The sequence below is a fragment of the Notolepis coatsorum genome (genome assembly GCF_963971535.1).
Source record: "Notolepis coatsorum genome assembly, chromosome: 9".
Lineage (NCBI taxonomy): Eukaryota > Metazoa > Chordata > Actinopteri > Aulopiformes > Paralepididae > Notolepis > Notolepis coatsorum.
Genome location: NC_140173.1, coordinates 76,375,377 through 76,398,478, shown reverse-complemented (window position 1 = coordinate 76,398,478; position 23,102 = coordinate 76,375,377). Strand labels below are relative to the sequence as shown.

General features: G+C 46.1%; 1 protein-coding gene across 2 annotated transcripts in view; it reads left to right on the top strand.

The window, feature by feature from the left end:
- Positions 1-23,102, top strand: part of stk32c (serine/threonine kinase 32C) — a 267,164-nt gene that overhangs the window by 42,616 nt on the left and 201,446 nt on the right. For both annotated transcript variants that reach the window (XM_084321547.1, XM_084321546.1), the window contains exon 2: positions 13,896-13,951. In XM_084321547.1, coding sequence (XP_084177673.1) covers positions 13,896-13,951 — 56 coding nt within the window. The remainder of the gene's footprint in view (positions 1-13,895; positions 13,952-23,102) is intronic.

Genomic DNA, 23,102 nt, shown 5'->3' with positions numbered 1-23,102 from the left:
GATCACTCACTCGATCATTCACTCGATCACTCACTCACTCACTCACGTACTCACGGACGAATCTGGCAAGGATATTTTGTGGGATGCATGAGGAGTAGCTCCTGCTCTAGCACAGCGCTAACATAGTGCGGAGAGTGCTCAGACTAAGTGACGCCTTGAGCTGCATCTCCCCGAATCATCCTTGAAGATATCAACAACACAAAAGCTACCCCCAAAAGCACCCTGGCGTGTACGTTGGGATTATGCATTGATCCGTGTGTTGCCAGAGGCAGCTTCGCTCTTCAACTTTTCCTTTGTTATTATTCTGTGCATCAGAGATTAAGGTAATCTAGACCCTGGGACACCTTTTTGCAACCGAATATGTGTCTCGAATTTGCTCCCACGCGGCGCGCAAAATCGCGCAAGGAAAAATCTGACCAAAAATGAACCAATGCTCCAGCAGTATTAATGACCCTGATGTAAACAAGACAAACGTCTTTCTCTGGTCTGCATCCCCTTATAAAATTGTGTGTATTGAGCCGTACTGTATTGTACCCATTCTGCAATCTGTTAAATAAATAAAAATTAAGTTTGACTGGCCGCCAACTCCAAGCCATACTGTAGTGTACATGGTGACTGCTTGACATAAAAAAAAAAAAAATTAATAAAAATATTTAATACATTTTTTTTTTATACATTTTTTTTGGCATCCCCTGTTATTTTACCCACGCGACGCCACTGCTGGTGGGCGGTCGTTAGTGGTTAACATACCGTTGTATTCGTTTGATCCACAGCCGTTCGGTACGGTACGGTAGACACTGAAACGGTTCGGTACGGATACGTGTACCTTTACACCCCTATACTGTTCAACAGTTCAAAGTCGTCTTTACCTTCTCTGTTTGGTTTCCACAGTTTTTAGAACTTGACAGTCTTCCCTCCTGTTTGATACCCACTTTGACCCTTCGAAACTCCCACTCAGGACAAACCTCCCTCTCAGGGCGCAGTTCCCTCTCTCAGGGTGCAGTTCTAGGCCTGGGTTCTACACAGTTTTAAAGCCTGACAGTCTCTTGTTTGATACCCACACAGCTTAATACCTGACAGTTTTGAACCTGTAATAAAAAGTAATAGACAGAGTAAAATAATACAGTGCAATAAAATAGTGGAATAGAATAGATAGTAGAATTATGCAATAGAATGGACAGAGTAAAATAGTGCTACAGTACAATCAACAGCGGAGTGTATTAGAAGGCTATGGTGAAGAGGTACGTTTTTAGCTTATTGTTTTTAAAGTAGTAGTAGTCATTTTTAGCTTATTTTTTAAAAGTAGTAGTTCAGCAGACAGTTGGCACAAGGCGACCTAGAGACGTCTACAGTACAATTTTAAGAATCAATATCAGATTGTTCAAAAGAAACAATTTTATATAGATCGTTTCGCCTACATTTCCCCCCCGGCTCCATCGCATTGGTTTCATGCACTCCTTTTGTCTTTCAAAACCGCACCGCACTGAAATGTATAGCTCCCTCAGCTACGGTATGTTCATGATGGCCAGGCTACAGGGAAAGCTCTGCCATAATGACAGAGAGGATTAGCCGTGTACCAAACACCGAGCAGGGAGAATCCACACAGGATTACCCCATCTCCCAGACGAGAAATGGACACCAGACCTCAAGCCTTTTTGTCTGGCGGCTGCTGCGTCGCCTCCTTGGACACCAATGGGGCGCTCCCACGTCGGAGGAAGTGGGTCTAGAGCTAAGAAGGGAGCATCCACAAGACGGTTTTGTCCTTTTCTGTTGTGAAGACAATATCTCTGATGTGTAGACTATCTCTGATCTGAGGTGTAGACTATCTCTGATCTGAGGTGTAGACACTCTGCTCTGAGGTGTAGACTCTCTGATCTGAGGTGTAGACTCTCTGATCTGAGGTGTAGACTATCTCTGATCTGAGGTGTAGACTATCTCTGATCTGAGGTGTAGACTATCTCTGATCTGAGGTGTAGACTATCTCTGATCTGAGGTGTAGACTCTCTGATCTGAGGTGTAGACTATCTCTGATCTGAGGTGTATACTCTCTGATCTGAGGTGTAGACTATCTCTGATCTGAGGTGTATACTCTCTGATCTGAGGTGTAGACTATCTCTGATCTGAGGTGTAGACTATCTCTGATCTGAGGTGTAGACTATCTCTGATCTGAGGTGTAGACACTCTGATCTGAGGTGTAGACTCTCTGATCTGAGGTGTAGACTCTCTGATCTGAGGTGTAGACTATCTCTGATCTGAGGTGTAGACACTCTGATCTGAGGTGTAGACTCTCTGATCTGAGGTGTAGACTCTCTGATCTGAGGTGTAGACTATCTCTGATCTGAGGTGTGTAGACTATCTCTGATCTGAGGTGTAGACTATCTCTGATCTGAGGTGTAGACTATCTCTGATCTGAGGTGTAGACTATCTCTGATCTGAGGTGTAGACAAGTCAAGTCAAGAGTTTTATTTGTCACGGCATACAAGTATACAATGAAATGCGGGTGGTCTTGCCCGCAACGATGTGCAATACAGTGGTACAACATATAATAGAATCCAATAAAAACAACATTGTGCAATAAACAGGTAACAGGTAACATGGTGGGACATCTCGGTATCTGTACATAGTTATTTACAGAGCATATAGGACATGCTAGGTAGCTTTGGTAGTGCAATACACTGTTACTGTTGTTATACTAATTTAAAGTGGCCTTTCCTTTTGGCCATAAGTGTGGGTGTGTGCGGCATGAGTGTGTGCCCGCTCATGTTAAAGTGTTAAAGTGGCTGCTAGTGTGTGAGCGTGCACAGCGTGCGTGTCGTGTGTGTGCTCATGTGTGCTTGTGTGTGGATAGTTCAGTGTTCTGTGGCACTCAGTGTTCATTGTTCAAGGCTCTGATGGCCTGGGGGAAGAAGCTGAGCCTAAGCCTCTCTGTCCTAGTAGCTGGGGTTCGCAGGCGTCTGCCTGACCTCAGCAGCTGGAACAGGCTGTTATTGGGGTGGTGGGGGTCTTTCATTATTCTGCAGGCTCTGGATTTGCACCTCTTGTTGTATAGAACCTGCAGGGGAGGTAGTGCAATACCCGTGGTACGCTCGGCTGAGCGCACCACTCTCTGTAGGGCCTTCTTGTCCTGTGCCGTGCTGTTTCCATACCAGGCAGTGATGTTTCCGGTCAAGATGCTCTCTACAGCTCCTGAGTAGAAGGACTGGAGTATCTTCCCCGATACTCTGAACTTCCTTAACTGTCTCAGGTGGTAGAGGCGCTGCTTCGCCTTCTTTACGACTGTGTCTATGTGTGTTGACCATGTCAGATCCTCTGAGATGTGGACCCCCAGGTACTTAAAGCTGCTCACCCTGTCCACGGTAGCCCCGTTTATCATCAGTGGTGTGTGTGTCTCCTGCTGTCCTCTCCTATAATCCACGATCAGCTCCTTGGTTTTACCAATGTTCAGGAGCAGGCTGTTGTCCTGGCACCAGCGTTCCAGTACACAGTTCCAGAGGTGTACGTATCTCTGATCTGAGGTGTAAACGTATCTCTGATCTGAGGTGTAGACTCTCTGATCTGAAGTGTAGACTATCTAGGGCTGTCAACTAGAGCTGCCGCGGTATTGATATTTTCCTTACCGCACGAATTTGCATAATATTTCCTACCGCCGCGGTAATTACCGCACAGTGCGCACAAAAAAAAAAAAGTTTGAATGCATTTTTTTTTTTTTTTAGTAGTCTACTCTTATAGCCTGCCTCTAGTCTAATGGCGCTTTTCCACTGCATAGTACCTACTCGACTCGACCCGCTTTAGGCACCTGGTACTTTGTTCCTTTTCCACTGCAGCCAGGTACTACTACTCCGTTTGTCTCCGTGTGGGGAATGGGGATGCAGGCGGGGCCGCCGCCGCTCGCTTGTGTACACTGAAAGCTCCGTGGGCATAGATGTCCGAGGGCTTGCAGCAAGCCAGAGTTTAACACAGTTTCAATCAATCAATCAATAACAACATTAACCAGACTCTCGTTGCGTCTATTCTGCCAACGCTAACGTTACCTCTCATTGTGTATTCTACCAAGCAAACCCGGGTTTAACGTTACCTCTCTCGTGTATATCGGCTGACTGTAGTAATAACAACAACAAACTTAACACATCAGCGATCTTGTTGTGACACTAAACTCTCCGCTCGGTGGTAAATTGGGTTGATGTCGGTTTTGTTTCATCAATAAATAAGGCAGAATACACAGTGAATCCATTCTTTTTTGTTTATTGCACTTGGTTCTGTCGCAAACAAATCCTGAATGAAATGCATCCTTAGCGAGGCAGTAAAGATGGCGGCGCGGCGTTCTGTTTTCGTTCAGAGGCTACAAAGTGTGACGCGTCGAGTAGGGGGTATCTGCAGAGCCGCAGAGCCAGGCTGGACCAATAGGGTCGCTTGGAACCGAGTAGGGTATATCTGCAGAGCCGCAAGCCGCAAGCCAACTTTATTATTATGATAAAAAACAGCGGTGACGCGGTATTCAGCCTAACTCTGCGGTGAGCGTGATGCAACAGCGATACCGCGGTAATGCGGTTATCGCGGCAGCTCTACTGTCAACGAATATTCTATATTCGAATTTATAAAAAAAAACATACATTCGATTGTAAAAATTTATATTCGAATTGTGTGATTTATTTATTTAATTTTGTGATCAAATTCTTTATGGATTTTACTTTTTTTGTTTTTACATTAACTCATTCAGCGCCGGGGATTAGCCATGGCCCTGTGGCGTCATTACTTTTACCAACCGATTTCCAGTTCCGCGTTCGGCCGTTCGCGTTCTGCGATCTGATTGGCCACTGACGTTTCTGGTCATGTGACATCTGCGCCAATCGTGTGACGCCTGTTTCTATCACCGGTTAAGCTTAGGCACTCTTTCGAAGTTGGTTAAGGTTAGAGTTTGTCTTAGAGCAGGGCGATAGAACACCAGCCCTGATTCCAAACTCTAACCGTAACCAACTTCGAAAGAGTGCCTAAGCTTAACAGAAAACAGGCGTTTTTAACCAGTGATAAACTAGGCGTTAGGTAGTTTGCAGGCTGTTCGAGGCAGAAATGGGCACAGAAACAGGCGTCACGCGATTGGTGCACATGTCACATGACCAGAAACAATCAGATCGCAGAACGTGAACGCGGAACTGGAAATCGGTTGGTAAAAGTATAGACGCGGCCTTGTGGTCGCATTGTGGTGATGAACATAACCCGGTTGCAGTACACTTTAGACAGGCAGGACACAATATCAGCACATTAAGATACACAGGCATTGAAAAGGTAGCGAGACCAGCCAGAGGAGGAGACCATGGCAAACTACTTTTGCAGAGAGAAACCTATCATATACACACCCTTCAGACTATGGCCCCTCTTGGGACTTAATGAAGAGTTTGACAATAAACCCTTCCTGTAAATACACACATTCTGTCTGGTTCTGTTTTTAAGTTTTCTCATTATATATTTTTTTTCTCTATTTTACATCTATTTTACAACTACTACTGTTATTGTAACTATGTATGTTCTAACACTTAAGCTGTAATATGTTTTGTAAATTTGTAGCCTATAGGCTAATTGATTTAAACCTTGACCTGGTTCATCCCCTAGCATGTATATATACCCCACCCCTTTCACATGTTGGTGACACTTGAAAAAGGCCACAGGCCGAAACGTTGTGTTGAATTGAATTAAACTTTTGGAACACTGCAGACTAGGGCTGGGCGATATAACGATAACGATAAATATCGCGATATATTTTAATAATCGATATCGAATATCGAAATAAAAAAAAAATCGTTTTTTTTTTTTTTTTTTTTTTACCTGCAACAGGGCAGTTTTAAAACCAGAGACAGTGGACAGACTTGTCTTTCTTGCCTGCAACTTAAAGTAATGGCTTTGCTTGTCCAAATGACAATACTGACCAAATTCAGATTTCTTTTTCTCTTGTCCATTTATTTTGTTTGCTTTCTAATTTAAAATACATTTTGAAACCGTCTGTACACAGTAGGCTATGTGTGCTAGCAGAACTAGACTCCAGTTCGATCGAAAATAAACTAGCAGAGCCAGAACTGTTCAACTCCCCTGGAGCCACAGCCAGCAGAGAAGCCGGTTTACTTTAGCTTTTAAACCAGCTGCAGCCTGAGAACTGGAGTGTGAGGGGATGTAACACTAAAGATGGCGGCAATGACAAAGAATTGCTGCAAAATAAACATACATCTGTTGTAAAAAAAAAAAAAAAAAAAAAAAAAAAAAAAAATTATACTTATAACAATTCGATAATTATCGATATCGAGAAATAAAATAAAATTATCATATCGTTATCGCGATATGATTTTTTTCCATATCGCCCAGCCCTACTGCAGACGGTGTGCTGACTTCTTTTTACAACTTTACATATCTATTTTTGAGTCAAGCACCCGTGACTACACTTTGGATGTGCGTGCGTCTTTTCTACTACCTATACTATAGTACATCTCCTCCACGCCCTCCAAACATCATCACTTGGGATGGTGCATACTGGAGACACAGATGTTGTCGTAATCCTTCTGAGTAATTTCCATCACATCAAGGCTCTGAATTCAGCCGCTGAAATCTGGATATCCTTCAAAGCTAGAAAGACAACCAGAACGATCTCCCTGAACACTATCGTCCCGAACCTGGGCACGACAACATGCAAAGCCATGGTTCTTTGCCACACATTCACTGGATCAGACAGCACATCTTCCTTCAAGGGTAAGCGATCCTGCTGCAAGTTGATGCACAAAGTGCCATTCCTCATGGAGGAATTTGCAACTATCGTAGACACGCCATTCCAAATATCGCCAAGGCTGAAAGAAGTGGCAACAAACTTTGTCTGTAGGCTGTACAACAATGAGCCAAACGAGGACAATGATGTTGATCTTGTCCGAATGAGGCTATTCTCACAGAAGACTAGGGACATGGAGAGAATTCCTCCAACGAGTGATGCTTTGGATCAACATCTTAAAAGGAGTGTCTTCCAAGCAAGCATCTGGACTACAACCCAAAGGTATGCATCTGTATTAGGGATGTCCGATATTATCGGCATAAAAAAATGTGATATCGGAAAATATCGGTATCGGTTTTAAATTTTTTATAATTTATTTTTACATTTCTATAACATTTATTTACCCAGGCAAGTAAGAACAAATTCTGATTTTATTTATTGTCAAAAGTATGCATAATGTTGTGTTAATTCCACAACAAGAGATATGTAATGTTAATTACCTGAAATTATTCAGTTTTTGGGGGGGGGGGGGGGGGACCCTGCATATATCGGTATCGGTTGTGTTATGGTTTGTAACCGACCCCAATCGCACAACACAAGACAGGTATGAGAGTAAGCCAAGAACTGGGCATTTATTGAAAACAACAGAAAGGCGGCACTGTCCCTTTAAGGGAGAACACAAAATACAGGAAAACAAGAACTAGGGAAAGATAGGCACTGTGCCTTTAAGAGGCGAGCAGGCTAAGGGGCTAAGGCTAAAGGAACAGGGCCAGGGCAAGGAACAGGGCAGGAACAGGGAGGAATAGGAGGACTGGACAGGGATGACTAGGAGGACTAGGAGGACTGGACAGGGAGGACTAGGAGGACTGGACAGGGAGGACTAAGATGACTAGGAGGACTGGACAGGGAGGACTAGAGAGGACTGGACAGGGAGGACTAGGAGGACTGGACAGGGAGGACTAGGATGACTAGGAGGACTGGACAGGGAGGACTAGGAGGACTAGAGAGGGGAAACACAGACAGAGGCCGGCGGAGGCGGGCTGGGGACAGGGACAGAGAAAACAGGGTTAAGGCCTTGGACAGGGCGAGGGCTGGAGCTGCTTACAGGGATGGAGTAGGAGGGCGCAGGCTAGACGTCTGGAGTGGGGCGCGTCGGCTTGGAGAACGCGCCGGTTCGGAGAGCGCATCTGGCGCGGGGTCTGGAGTAGGGATGGGAATTGATAGGATTTTATCGATACGATTCCATTATCGATTCTGCTTATCGATTCGATTCTTTATCGGTTCTCTTATCGCTACCTGATCAATTTATAATTTAAATAAATAAATTGGAAATGCAACAGAACTAAGCTGGTTAGAATAACAACATGCAACTTGACATTTCTGATTGTCATTTATTGTTGAGCCCCCATGTCAGGGGCGACAGTGGCTCGGGAGGTAGAGCAGTCGTCTGGCAATCCGGAGGTTCCCGGTTCGATTCCCGCTCCTCCCGGGCAGCGTGTCGATGTGTCCTTGAGCAAGACACTTAACCCCTAACTGCTCCCGATGAGCAGGTTGGCACCTTGCATGGTTGCCTGCGCCGTCGTTGTGTGAATGTGTGAGTGATTGGGTAAAATGTAAGGAACAAATTGTAAAGCGCTTTGGATAAAAGCGCTATATAAAAAAGCAGCCATTTACCATGTCAGAAAAATACAAAAACTGTAAAAAATAAAACATTAACTATAGCCTACACTTAAATAAAATAATGTATTTGAGATTCTCTTAAAATGTATTTATTTTTTTATTCTTAAACTAATTTAATCTATTGAATAACAGTCGTTATTCCTCTGACTTCTGTCTCACACACACACACACCAGCGTTTCCGTTAGCCGGTAATTACCGGTATTTGACCGGCAAAATCTGTTGAAGTCCGACATATTTACTCTCTCCGGTCTTAATGTCCGGTGAAAATAATTCCCTGAGTCTAAGCACAATTTGATTATTTGAATTGTATTAAAATAGGCTAAAATTAAATAGCCTATGCGATGAACGAAACGATCATTACATTTGTTTCCTCGTTGCTTCTAATAATGACAACGACGTCGTCAGCGAGAGCTTAGTGCTGGGTGTGCGAACTTTTGTGAAGCTGCAGAGCCAGAGCACTATCAGCACAATGCAGTATTCCAGCAGTACTCCAATTCAGCCATTTTCAGCCAATGTTGGGTGGGGGGCGCTGCTGTGCGGTTCCCAGAAAAGAGCCAATAACACTGAATCAGCTGCTCTGCAGCGCCATACTCTTTGCAAATAAGTCGTTGCGAGGTGGAGAGAGTCGTCACGCAAACCACGATAATGTTGCCGTCTCTCTGCTTTCTCAGTTCTTCGCTTGATATAATTAATACAAATGTCCAATATAACGGAATTCGTTAGCTCATAAAAATGTGATTATAACAGACTGCTGTTTAGTGTCGGACCGACTGCCCACATACACGGTCTATTTTATTTCAAGTCAGCAGCAGCACGGAGTATCGAGGGACTTATTTTATTTGGAATATATTAATGACTGTATACGTGAAGTTGAACATTATGATATGTGTGACGTGTCTGATACAACGAGGTGAAGCGATGTCGACTCGAGATTAATTTGGGGGTGCGTGTGACAGAGCTGCTGCAGCGGGAGCCTGCGGGGCGGGAGCTTGATGCTGGTAGCGTATCGCACTAACTTGAGAGGCGAGAGATAGTAATTTGATTCTGCAAATCAATTTCTCATTCTTCGCTTGATGTAATTAATACACATGTCCAATTATAACGGAATTCGTTAGCTCATAAAAATGTGATTATAATAGACTGCTGTTTAAAACTCTGACCGGAATATCTCGAATATGTCCGGTGATAGAAATCTTGCAGGACACCCAGACCGGCACAAATATGTTCTAACGGAAACGCTGACACACACACACACACACACAGACACACAGAGCTCCCTCCCCGGGCCCCTGTCCTGTAGGTATTGGCTTGTGTTGCTACACGGACACATTTGTATGTTGCACCATGGTACTTCCTGTCTGACGGACTCAGAGTAGAGACTTACTAAATAAACAATCCGGCTCTTATTATATGTGAACTAAAGAGTACAAGGTTTACACAACAGTCCCCACTCGCTGTTTTATTGTATTTGTACCTGTACTATCCGCTGTCAGCTGTTTATCTCTCTTTGTGAGCTTGATTAAATAGCGTTAGCTCACGTTAGCTAGCGATAGCTCCGCGGCTAATTTTAGCTCACCCTAAACTAAATCAATGACTATGTTCTAAAGCATTCAAGTAGTTTTCACTGCACATAGAAGTAGCCAAACAGCGGGAGCATATTACCAAAACCCAGGCAATTTCGAGCCCTTAATGAATCAAATAGAGTCTGCCATGGCTACATGCTAACGCTAACATTATTACGCAACTAGGAAAAACCTGGCAGCGATAAGGGAATCGAAAGTCACGGGACCCACACGGTTCCAGGCATCGGCCAATTAGGAACCGGTTCCCAACCGGAACCGGTTTTCGATTCCCATCCCTAGTCTGGAGTGGTGTGCGTCTGCTTGGAGAACGCGCCGGTTCGGAGAGCGCATCTGGCGCGGGGTCTGGAGTGGTGTGCGTCTGCTTGGAGAACGCGCCGGTTCGGAGAGCGCATCAGCGCGGAGTCTGGAGTGGTGTGCGTCTGCTTGGAGAACGCGCCCGTTCGGAGAGCGCATCAGCGCGGAGTCTGGAGTGGTGTGCGTCTGCTTGGAGAACGCGCCGGTTCGGAGAGCGCATCAGCGCGGAGTCTGGAGTGGTGTGCGTCTGCTTGGAGAACGCGCCGGTTCGGAGAGCGCATCTGGCGCGGGGTCTGGAGTGGTGTGCGTCTGCTTGGAGAACGCGCCGGTTCGGAGAGCGCATCTGCGCGGAGTCTGGAGTGGAACACTGGAATACCTCCCGTAGAGAATTAGAGAGCGCAGTAATGTGTCCCACTCCAGGCAAACGGCGACAGGTGGCGAAGGCTTGCACCTCGTCTCACGCCGGAGATGAAACAGCATACAGAAACAGAAACTCCCGTAGGAGCCTACAGATAGAGAACCTCCCGTAGGAGTTTGCAGATAGAGATATGATACGGAACAACCCGACAAGGACTGAGGGGAAGAGCGAGGTATTTAAAGCCCACTGGGGCGCTAATTAGAACACACATCAGGTGCGTGATGGTAATTGATACTTGAACTAGAAGTGTGTGTTCGGCACGGACCAATCAAACACATAATGACAGGTAGTCCAAGGGTGTGGGCTGCTGAAGAGCAGACAAGAGTAGAACGCGAGGGTGGGGGCTGGTGAGGTGAGGAGACAGGGAATAAAAGGTCCAGGGAACAGGAATTAAAGGTCCAGGGAAGAGGCGAACCTCACAGGTTGATATCGGTTGATATCGGTATCGGAAATTAAGAGTTGGACAATATCGGTATATCGGTATCGGTAATAAAGCCAATATCGAGCATCCCTAATCTGTATGCATTTGTGTATTGTATTATTATTATGTCAAATAAAATCATTCATTCATTCATTCATTCAGGTCCATTGGTCCATGCTGCCCCTCGCCAAGGATGTACTGTATTACATCTGGATGTGAAGTGCACTTGTACTACCTGCTCTCGGTGCAAGTGCATGAGGGCAAAGTTGAAGTGCACACGTCTGTGCAAGTGCAAATGTGAGAACTAGCGGGACCAGAGCAATTTCCAAGACTGACATGTATGTGTGGATGTTGTTAGCCACTTTCTTATTAAACTATTGTCCAAGGAGTTATTCAAGCCAATGTCTAAGCAGTTACTCACCACCATATTGTAGCACAGTTAAAAGATAAATAAAAATGACAACAAAAATATTGTTGGGTCTGAGTGAAATTGTCAAGATAATTAAATAAAAAATATGTTTTAGCTCACCAGGCCTTTGATCCTCTATTTTTGTGGATATGCACCGATACCGGAAAACATATTGCTTCTATGGGTAATATGCTTGAAATACCAGTTGCTACTCCTGATCCTGAATCCATATATACCTCATATGTTAGATCGAATAATCCAATCAAAAGTTATAACAGTTACCATATTTTGAGTGCGGCCGGGTAGCACAGCGGACTAAGCGTCTGTCTACCACCGCAGAGACACTGGTATCGAATCCGGCTGTCAGCGGTGCCTCCGGCTTGGCCGGCCGTCATACTGCCACAATTGGCGGTGTCAGCGGGAGGGAAGCCGGTGGGTGGTAATCTGGTCATTGTAAACAGCGACTCCTACAGGTCGGCCAGGGTGCCTGCACAGTGAGGGAGGGAAATGGTGAAGGTAGTGTGACCTCCCATGCGTTACACTTCACCAATGAGAGTCCGCGCTGTCAAGAGGCTGCTGGCTGTCTCCTATGTATCGGAGGAAGCATGTGATAGATTCAGGGCTCCCTAGACCGACCAGTGGGGGGCACATGCACGCAACAACCAGGAAGGGGAGGGGGGAATTGGCATAGCGACTAAATTGGGATGGGAGGAAAATACAGAAAAACAGGAGGAGAAAAAGTGGATTAAAAAAAAAAGTTACCATATTTAGCTGAGGCTGTGGTGGGGGTTTAGGAACCGCCGACACCCCCTAGAGGCCAATTTTTATCTGAGCGCTTGACACTCGAACCAAAATTGTTCTATAGACCCTTACCTTCAAATTAGTAGTGAAAATGAAACTCTCATCAATTTGAAATGAAAACAACAAATTACCCATACACGGCCCCCCACCATAATCCTTGTATCGGTAATAATTTGTCCAAAATGGCGGACTGCTCATTGATTTGGATGGCGAATGAGAAATTCTCCAAACAAAAGTCTTCGTCTTCTTCTCTCCGTTTACCGTAGGAATCAGCCCTCATGTAACATACCGTTGGCTCCAGAATTTCATTGGCTACAAAGGTGGTCAATCATTTTCACCATCAGCGGTGACTGGTCTGTTCAGGACCCGGCCAAACCGAACGAAACTTGTCAGAATGGCTTGTCAAATGACACTTGTTGGATGTTTCGTTTTGTAACTTGAGACTGGAAGCACGCAATATGTCGAAAGGCCGCAAATTCAACTTTCCAACAATGTATTGGTTGATCGGCAAAAACGCAGCCCGGAGCCGGCAGATGAAGGCGAAGTACCACAACGTGTGCACGCATGTGTGACGGCCTGAATACATAAACATACGTTTAACAGGTTAAAGTCAGAAATCTATCATCGATAAGAAATTTCACAATATTTCTTTCATAGATTTTAATGACAGAAATCTATTACAAATGTTCCGGTTTATGCAAATGTTTTTTTATCAACTTTTTCTCCCATTTTCTATATTTTCTCCCATCCCAATTTTTCGTATCATCCAATTCAACCCTCCCCTGTCACGAACGCTGTTTCTTGCCTCCCACAAGCCGGCTGCAATGTGGACTAAGTCATACATAACACAAGTCCCCTCCGGTACTTGAGGTAACAGCAGTCGCATCTTTTCACCTGCGCAGCTCGATCTCTCAGTGGCGAGGAGTAACGCGTGGGAGGCTCACGCTGCCCCCGACACTTCCTGATTCTACTGCGCAGGCGCACCAACCGACCTGTAGGAGTCGCTGTCCACAACGCCCGATCCCCACCCATCAGTTTCCCACCCCCAAATACGGCCAATGTGTATTAGTATGAACGACCAGCTAAACTGAAAGCAATGTGGAGCGCTGGGCTCGAACAGGCAAGCCCAGCGTCTCCGTCATTCGTGGCGAGCGCCTTGCCCACTACGCCACGTAGCCGCCCTGGTTTATGCAAATGTTATGCCTACAGTATCACTGCTGTGAAGTACTTTGGGCTGCAATTCTTGTATGAAAGGTGCTATACAAATACAGTTCATTATTATTACTGTATATCTGAGCTGTTTTTCCCTTGACCTGTTTTCTCACAGCTGTGTTTACCACACTACTGCGCTATGCATTATGATGCAGCCAGCAAAATAAAGACTCTCTCTCTCTCTTTCTCTTTCTCTTTCTCTTTCTCTTTCTCTCTCTCTCTCTCTCTCTCTCTCTCTCTCTCTCTCTCTCTCTCTCTCTCTCTCTCTCTCTCTCTCTCTCTCTCTCTCTCTCTCTCTCTCTCTCTCTCTCTCTCTCTTTTCTGCTTGCAGTGAACTTTGACCACTTCCAGATCCTGAGGGCCATTGGGAAAGGGAGCTTTGGAAAGGTAACGCGCACTCTCTCCTCTTAACGACGTCTGTTGGTGTGTGAGCTGTAACCAAGCTGTAACCAAAACCCTGACGAAGTTCGAATCCCAAAAACAAGCTTCGGGGACAGCCTTAGTGTGGTGTGTGTGTGTGTGTGTGTGTGTGTGTGTGTGTGTGTCTGGACCCTGGATGATTCCAAAGCGTTAATTACTCAGCACAGTCATTATCTACGTTGAAGAAGCAGAGAAGGCCTTACGACGTAATTACATTTCACTTCCCGACTTCACAGCAGTGCTTAATTAAAAACATTGGTTTATTTTGTTCTATTTCTATGATACAAGTGTGGCTTAGATGTATTTTTCATTCCCGTGTCAAACTGGGAGTTGGGGAGGTTTTACTGCATTTAATTACAGAGTGGCATTTATACTCTGTACCCTCTATACCCAACTAGAAATCAAAGCAAAGTGACTTGATTTGCTGTATTTTTAACACATAGAAGCATGTTAGATCTCTGTTAACCTCTCAAGCCCAATCGGCCCGGTACCGGGTCAAGATTTAGTTCACGTCACAAATAGATCAATACAGTCAAATGTAGCCAAGATTAAAGACCCTAACCCTATCAAAACAGCAGTCAAAGTGTATATTTTCAGCACTACGTATGTTTAGCAACAATTAATACAGACTATATTGATCTATTTATGACGTGATATTAATTTCGTACTGGTACCGGACAGCTCAGGGCTTAACCTCTTAACACATTCCGTGCCACGCCTCTTCCGGGAAGGCATTGCCTCATGCCACCCATTAAACCAATGTAATCGGTCACCTTGTTTGTAGAGCTATTCTATATTATAGCTATGGATACAGTACTATAGTCATTTGACACTGGGTTTCTCCCGGTCAAGATGCAAAAAATTTATATTTTTTCCATCGATACGTTTTATACCGTGGTGAATATAAGTATGGTTTTAGAGCGGTCTAGCGTAATTCATGAAATGCTGAGTTATAGCCATACACGTCGATTACATTGTAGACGCTAGCGTTCCTTGCCTGAACCCGCTATTGTTCCGGATTAAAATCTACAATATATGTATTATGTATTATGTTCCATCATGAATGGGGGGGGGGGGGGGGGGGGGGGCGGGGCGTGTTTCCGATTATTCGATCATCAGTGACGGCATTCGCATTGAACACTAAAAACGGTTATCAGCCCGATCGCTATGAAAGCAATAGAAATATTGACGTGAATGTCGTGATTATATCTCACGGGTCGAACAAACCTCAATGTTATTGCCATACAATTTATAAGTAATAATTTATAGGCCTGATATTCTATATTCATATTTCATATTGCATGTGTCCGGGTGGCTAAAGAAAAAACCCTGTAAATCATCTGCCCTTTGTTAATTTGTTTAGATTTTTAGTACACTTGATCTCAAGAAGGTGCTGAATGAGCTCAGTGGCATTCTTTAACTTTTCGTCAATGTTAGCATGGTGTTATTCACCATGCTAAAAAAATATATAAATTCTCCTTTGGTTCATTACAATTTACTTTACTCAAGCATAGTAACAGACACAATATTTCTGACACAATATTTCCTGAGCTCTATAGATGTCCCTAGATAGAAGTGGAGTAATCTTCCATTTACTTGGGTATGTACTCTTAGGCAAATTTTCTGAAAATATGGCTAGGGCTTAACAGGTTAATGGAGAAAAGTTGATTATGTATGTTATGTTGTCCAATGACCCCAGTAAAAACGATGAATTGGATTGGTACTTGGTATCGGCCGATACTGAAAGTTTCGGTATTGGCAATGAAAAAGTGGTATTGGTCCATCCTTAAATATCAGCGTTAGATTCCGTTGTAGAACACAGTGGCTCGGGAGGTAGAGTGGTCATCTGGTGATCAGAAGGCTCCCGGTTTGATTCCCGCTCCTTGGGGGCAGCGTGTCGAAGTGTCTTTGAGCAAGACACTTAACCCCTAATTGCTCCCTATGAGCAGGTTGCCACCTTGCATGGTTGCCTGCGCCATCGGTGTGGGAATGTGTGAGTGAATGGGTGAATGTGAGGATTTCTTTTATGCGCTATATAAATGCACCATTTACCATTTTACTGACCCTCGATGCATTTGTTCTCTAAGGAATTCTGTGTTTTCATTGAATGGCTGTTCGCCACACCAGTAATTAATTTGGTGCATGGGATGGCCGCAATTGTGCTCAAGAGATTGGAAAGCTTATCTGCGCTTTGACTCGCAAATATCATGACTACTACTTCCGTCTGTACACGCCTTTGCAAATTCCTTCCGCTTTGCTCTTTTCAAAACACAATATTTCACAAAAAATAAAAAATACATTGTGCCTCAGTTATACAGCAAGTCATCCCCGGCTGCAGAATACATTACCATGTGAATTTATGTTAATCTCACTTATTGCTTCATTCCCTCAAGCTGCTGTCACTTATGATGTCGTAGGGAGTCTGCAGTAAAGTCGTGAAATTCATTGAGAACAGCCCCAGCTTCAGACACCAGCAGTCTGGCCACACTGTCCAAAAGGCTATTACCGCTAGAACAGGGACGTGTTCTGGGTCCAAAACCTCACCTAATGGTTATTATGAATCACACACACACACACACACACACACACACACACACACACACACACACACACACACACACACACACACACACGCACACGCACACACACACACTAGGCGGACACTCTTGACAGGAGTTCAGATGAAGTAATCTTGTCGGTGTTATTTAACTCTGTGGCCTCACTCTATTCATGTCGTTTCTGAATGCTCTGAACAGCTTGAATCCTGGAGTGCGTGTGTGAGTGTGAGGACTGCGAAGCGCACACAATATTATACATAGGTCCATTTTCATTGATGCACTGGAAGAATAGACTCTGCGGCGCGTTAGTATATGTATGCTGGCATGCGTTTGAGAAAGTGAAGAATGCGGGTACTAGGCCTCTGTTTTCCCGCGGCAGTAGGCAGGGAGCCAGGCAGATCTGGGGATGGGAGTGCACTGGAGGCAGATGAAAGGACTCGGAGGAGCCCAAGTTTGGAGCCATTTCTTTCTATCCCTCTTTTTCTCTCTCTTTGTATCTCTATTTCTTTTGCACGTAGAGTATAGGCACGTAGAGTATAGGAAGGAACATAGAGTATAGGCACATAGAGTATAGGCAGGAACGTAGAGTATAGGCACTGTAAGGGGCTGAGGGGAATGGTGGTCAATGGATGCTATGTTCCTGCCTGTTGGCTCCCCCCAATGGAGAGAAGAAGACTGACAGCTGCACACATGCAGACACACACACACAACTGTCTTTCAATTAGCAATCAGCATGCCTCTCAAAGAGGACAGACCAAGAACATCAGTGTGTGTCTTGGAATGGAGAGTGGGAGAGCTGTGGGGAGACAACCAAACCGTGAGTTAAACAGCCGGTAAGCCGGACAGCGGCCCGGCCTAGTTAAAGACTGGACTATAGCAAAGACAATTCGGTGCTTCACTGGGAGCCAGTATGATTTTTGTTTGTTTCTTAATTTTCTGTTTTGTTTAAATAAATGCCCCTGGCCATTGTCCAGCGGGGAGCTAAAGCTGTTTGACTGTGTGTTTGATTATTTGTACAACCATATTGCACCTTCCACCTACCCCTGTCTGCTACCTTTGTTACATTGGTGGAGAATGCGGGCATTGCAATATGTTTTTACAATAATCACACTGTTAAAAGCTGCATGGACAAATAGTAAACAGACTTGATTTAAAAAAAAAAAAAAAAAAAACAGCATGGAGAACCTGGTGATACAGCTGTTAAAGGCCAATGAGGAGCAGAAGACTATGCACCGGGAGCTCCTGGCAGAACAAAGGCAGCAGAATGCTCTCATGTATGCAGAGATGAAGAAAGGTATGGCGCTAGGCCCTACCCATCACAGTGGAGCTGGGGGTCAACCCAACCCGAGCAGGTTTATCCCCAAGATGACTGAAAATGATGATGTGGAAGCCTATTTTCTGGCATTTGAACGAACAGCCACCAGGGAGAAGTGGGCTGAGGACACCTGGGCAGATCTCATTGGACCTTTTCTCACCGGGCCTGCGCAGCATGCCTATCTTGACCTCTCCCCTGAACAAGCTAAGGTATATACCCATCTAAAAAAAGAGACTTTGGCTAGGTATGGTTACAGCCTGCATGCTCGAGCTCAAAGATTTCATGAGTGGAAATACACCCCAGAGATGTCTGCCAGAGCCCAGCTGTATGACCTAGCTCGTTTGGGCAAATCCTGGCTGACTAATGACCCAGAGGGGGTGAGTGTGTTGGAGAGAGTGGTTATGGACAAATTTATCCGTACATTACCCTATGATGCCAAGAAAATGGTGAGCCATGGTAACCCAACCGGGATTGATGATCTGGTCAATCTTGTTGAAAGCCACCAGGTCACAATTGAACTGCTAAAGTCAGGAAGGACTGAGCGACCAGAGGCTGGGAAAAACAGGAAAGTCCCAGAGAAGGCCAGAGTGTGGGAAAAAGAACCAGAGCGAGAAGACCAGGTGCTGAGACGCAGACGGTTCCCAGTGCTTGGGGATAGGAGGAGGTGCTTTGAGTGTGGAGAGGTGGGACACCTCGCCTGGGACTGCCCCACAAGGGATGAATCCATGCCTACTGCGGCCTCGGCTGGTAGAGGCTCAGGGAGGCCTTGCCACCTACTGGACTCCTGTTGGGCCACCGAATGCTCCCCATCCCAAATGGTGCCAGTAAAAATAAATGGAAAGGATGCAGGAGCACTGGTGGATTCAGGTAGTTCAGTCTCACTGGTCCAACCCCATCTCCTTGACCAGCTGGAACCTGGTGAGTCGATACCTGTGTCCTGTGTTCATGGGGATACCAGGGAATATCCTGTGGGTAAGGTTCAGCTCACCACACCTCAGGGTACCTGTGAACTGAAGGTGGGAGTGGTTCCCTGTCTCCCCGTCCCGGTGCTGGTTGGCCGAGACTGCCCCCTCTATGAGAAACTATACCGGAGGAAAAAGGTGAGCGAGAGAACTCAATATACTCGATGTAATGTAACCTCAAAAGGACGCAAACGTGTACTAACTTCCCCAAAGGTGTATTCCCCAGTAGGAGAGGCCTCCAAGCTGGTGTGTGTTGCTCCGGTGAACGATGACCAGAGCTCCACAGGGCCCAGCTCAGAAGAGGAGTTGGAGAACCCATTTGCTTCCTTTCCAGATGAAGTGAGCTCGGGGGAAGCCGAGCAGGGAGCCCAGCCCTTACCCCGGTTGAGAGGACAGTTTGGTACGGCCCAGTTGGAGGATCCCAATCTGCTGCATGCTCGGAGCAATGTGCAAGAGATAGAAGGGAAACTGGCTCCCGGGGTGAGTAAACTCTCATATCCCCATTTTCTGATAAAAAATCAACTTCTCTACTATGCTCAGATGGTGGACCGTCAAAAAAGATGTTTGCTAGTGGTGCCCAAACAGTATGTGTCCACAGTTTTACACCTGGCCCACAGCCATGTCCTCGGGGCCCATCTGGGGGTCGAGAAGACCAGAGACCGTATCAGGGGACGGTTCTATTGGCCAGGAGTGGTAAGAGCGGTAACAGACTACTGTCGCACATGCCCAGAATGTCAAAAGATGGCACCAAAACCCCACTTCAAAAATCCACTGATACCATTGCCGATTATTGAGGTGCCCTTTGATAGGATTGCCATGGACCTAGTGGGACCGCTAGTGAAATCTGCAAGGGGACACCAATATATCCTTGTTGTCCTTGACTATGCCACCAGGTATCCTGAGGCCATTCCTCTCCGGAACATGACAACGAAGGGCATTGCACGGGAGCTGCTCCAGATGTTCAGCAGAGTTGGGATACCCGGAGAGATACTTATGGACCAAGGGACCCCCTTTATGTCTAGGATCATGAAGGACATGTGTCGGCTCCTCAAGGTAAAACAAATTAGAACTTCAGTATACCACCCACAAACGGATGGTTTGGTCGAAAGATTTAACAAGACCCTGAAGTCCATACTCCGGAAAGTGGTTGATAAGGATGGCAGGGACTGGGATCAGTTGCTGCCTTACCTCATGTTTTCCATTAGAGAAGTACCACAGGCATCTACAGGATTCTCATCATTTGAACTCCTGTATGGAAGGCAACCAAGGGGCCTACTTGATGTGGCTAGAGAGGCCTGGGAGGAGCAGCCCAGCCCACATCGCAGCCTGGTGGAACATGTGGAGGTGATGCGGGACCGCATGAAGGTACTGTGGCCAATGGTAACGGAACATATGTCACAAGCCCAGGAAGCCCAAAGACGGGTCTATAATAGGGGTGCACAGCCACGTGAGTTCCAACCTGGGGACAAAGTGTTGGTACTGGTACCCACCACTGACCACAAGTTTCTGGCCTCCTGGCACGGACCATATGAGGTGGCCGAAAGGGTAGGCCCAGTTAACTACAAAGTGCGCCAGCCAGGACGCCGAAAGCCTATTCAAATCTATCATGTCAACCTGCTTAAGATGTGGTATGCCAGAGATGTGCTGGTGTATCTTGTGTTTCTCCTTGTGTCTTCCCTTACTCCTCACCAAGGGATGAAGGTGTCGAGGTGACGTATGGGCCAGGGCTCTCAAAAATGCAGCTGCAGCAGATGAAGGAATTGGTGCAGAGAGCCTCAGGTGTGTTCTCCAGTGTACCAGGCCAGACCACCCTGGTGGAACACCACATCCAGACAGAGCCGGGTCGGAAGGTGAAAATGCGGCCTTACAGAACCCCAGAAGCCACGAGGGTCATCATTGAAGAAGAGGTCAAGAAGATGCTGACACTGGGCGTCATAGAGGAGTCCTATAGTGAATGGGCTAGCCCGATCGTCCTGGTCCCTAAGCCAGACAACACAAAAAGGTTCTGTAATGATTTTCGGAAGCTTAATGAAATATCTAAATTTGATGCCTATCCCATGCCTAGGGTTGACGAGCTGATTGACCGGCTGGGGGAGGCCCGGTACATCAGCACCCTGGATCTAACCAAGGGGTATTGGCAGGTGCCTCTAGCGGCTGACTCCAGGGAGAAGACTGCGTTTGCTACCCCCCCCCCCCCCACAGGGCTGTACCAATACACTGTGTTGCCCTTTGGCCTGCATGGAGCCCCAGCCACCTTCCAAAGGCTAATGGACAAAGTGTTGAGACCTCACCGTGAGTATGCAGCTGCATATCTGGATGATGTGGTAATCCACAGTGAGGACTGGGAGAGCCACTTGGACAGGCTTGCCGTGGTATTGGAGGCTCTCCGCAAAGCAGGTTTAACAGCCAATCCAAAGAAGTGCAAGCTTGGTTTGGAGGAGGCTGAATACCTGGGTTTCACCATCGGACGAGGAAATGTGAAACCACAGGAGCGTAAGGTTCAGTCTATTGAAGAGTGGCCCCGACCAGCAACTAAGAGACAGGTAAAGTCATTCCTGGGACTTACCTCCTATTACTCTCGTTTCATCCCTAACTACTCCTCTATAGCTGCTCCCCTCACAGACCTAACCAAAGCCACCAAGCCCCTCATGGTGGAATGGACGGAAGGGGCAGAGAAGGCGTTCCAGGGTCTCAGAGAGGCACTTTGTGCACGGCCCGTTCTGGTCACCCCGGATTTCACACAGGAGATGATCGTGCAAACGGATGCGTCAGAGGTGGGAGTAGGAGCCGTACTCTCTCAAGAGATACGAGGTGAGGAACATCCAGTACTCTACATCAGTAGGAAGCTAAACCAAAGGGAGCAAGGATATGCTACGGTAGAGAAGGAAGGACTGGCTATCAAGTGGGCACTGGAGCGTCTCAGATATTATCTGGTGGGCCGACATTTCTCTCTCGTAACTGACCATGCACCCCTAGTCTGGATGTCCAAAAAGAAGGAGACTAATGCTCGAGTCGGTAGATGGTTTCTTTCCTTGCAAGAGTTTGACTTCTCTGTGATCCACAGGTCGGGAGCCAAACACGGGAACGCAGACGCCCTGTCCCGGAGGGATGCCCTCTGGACCTTATTTGCCTCTCCCAAGCAGGGACTGAAGGGGGGGGTATATAAGGGGCTGAGGGGAATGGTGGTCAATGGATGCTATGTTCCTGCCTGTTGGCTCCCCCCAATGGAGAGAAGAAGACTGACAGCTGCACACATGCAGACACACACACACAGCTGTCTTTCAATTAGCAATCAGCATGCCTCTCAAAGAGGACAGACCAAGAACATCAGTGTGTGTCTTGGAATGGAGAGTGGGAGAGCTGTGGGGAGACAACCAAACCGTGAGTTAAACAGCCGGTAAGCCGGACAGCGGCCCGGCCTAGTTAAAGACTGGACTATAGCAAAGACAATTCGGTGCTTCACTGGGAGCCAGTATGATTTTTGTTTGTTTCTTAATTTTCTGTTTTGTTTAAATAAATGCCCCTGGCCATTGTTTGATTATTTGTACAACCATATTGCACCTTCCACCTACCCCTGTCTGCTACCTTTGTTACAGCATGTAGAGTATAGGCAGGAACGTAGAGTATAGGCAGGTAGAGTATAGGCATGTAGAGTATAGGCAGGAACGTAGAGTATAGGCAGGTAGAGTATAGGCAGGAACGTAGAGTATAGGCAGGAATGTAGAGTATAGGCAGGAACGTAGAGTATAGGCAGGTAGAGTATAGGCAGGAACGTAGAGTATAGGCAGGTAGAGTATAGGCATGTAGAGTATAGGCAGGAACGTAGAGTATAGGCAGGAACGTAGAGTATAGGCAGGAATGTAGAGTATAGGCAGGAATGTAGAGTATAGGCAGGTAGAGTATATGCAGGTAGAGTATAGGCATGTAGAGTATAGGCATGTAGAGTATAGGCATGTAGAGTATAGGCATCTAGAGTATAGGCAGGAACGCAGAGTATAGGCAGGAAGGTAGAGTATAGGCAGGAACGTAGAGTATAGGCAGGTAGAGTATAGGCAGGTAGAGTATAGGAAGGAACGTAGAGTATAGGCAGGTAGAGTATAGGCAGGAACATAAGAGTATAGGCAGGTAGAGTATAGGCAGGAACGTAGAGTATAGGCAGGTAGAGTATAGGCAGGAACGTAGAGTATAGGCATGTAGAGTATAGGCAGGAACGTAGAGTATAGGCATGTAGAGTATAGGCATGTAGAGTATAGGCAGGCAGGTATAGTATAGGCAGGAACGTA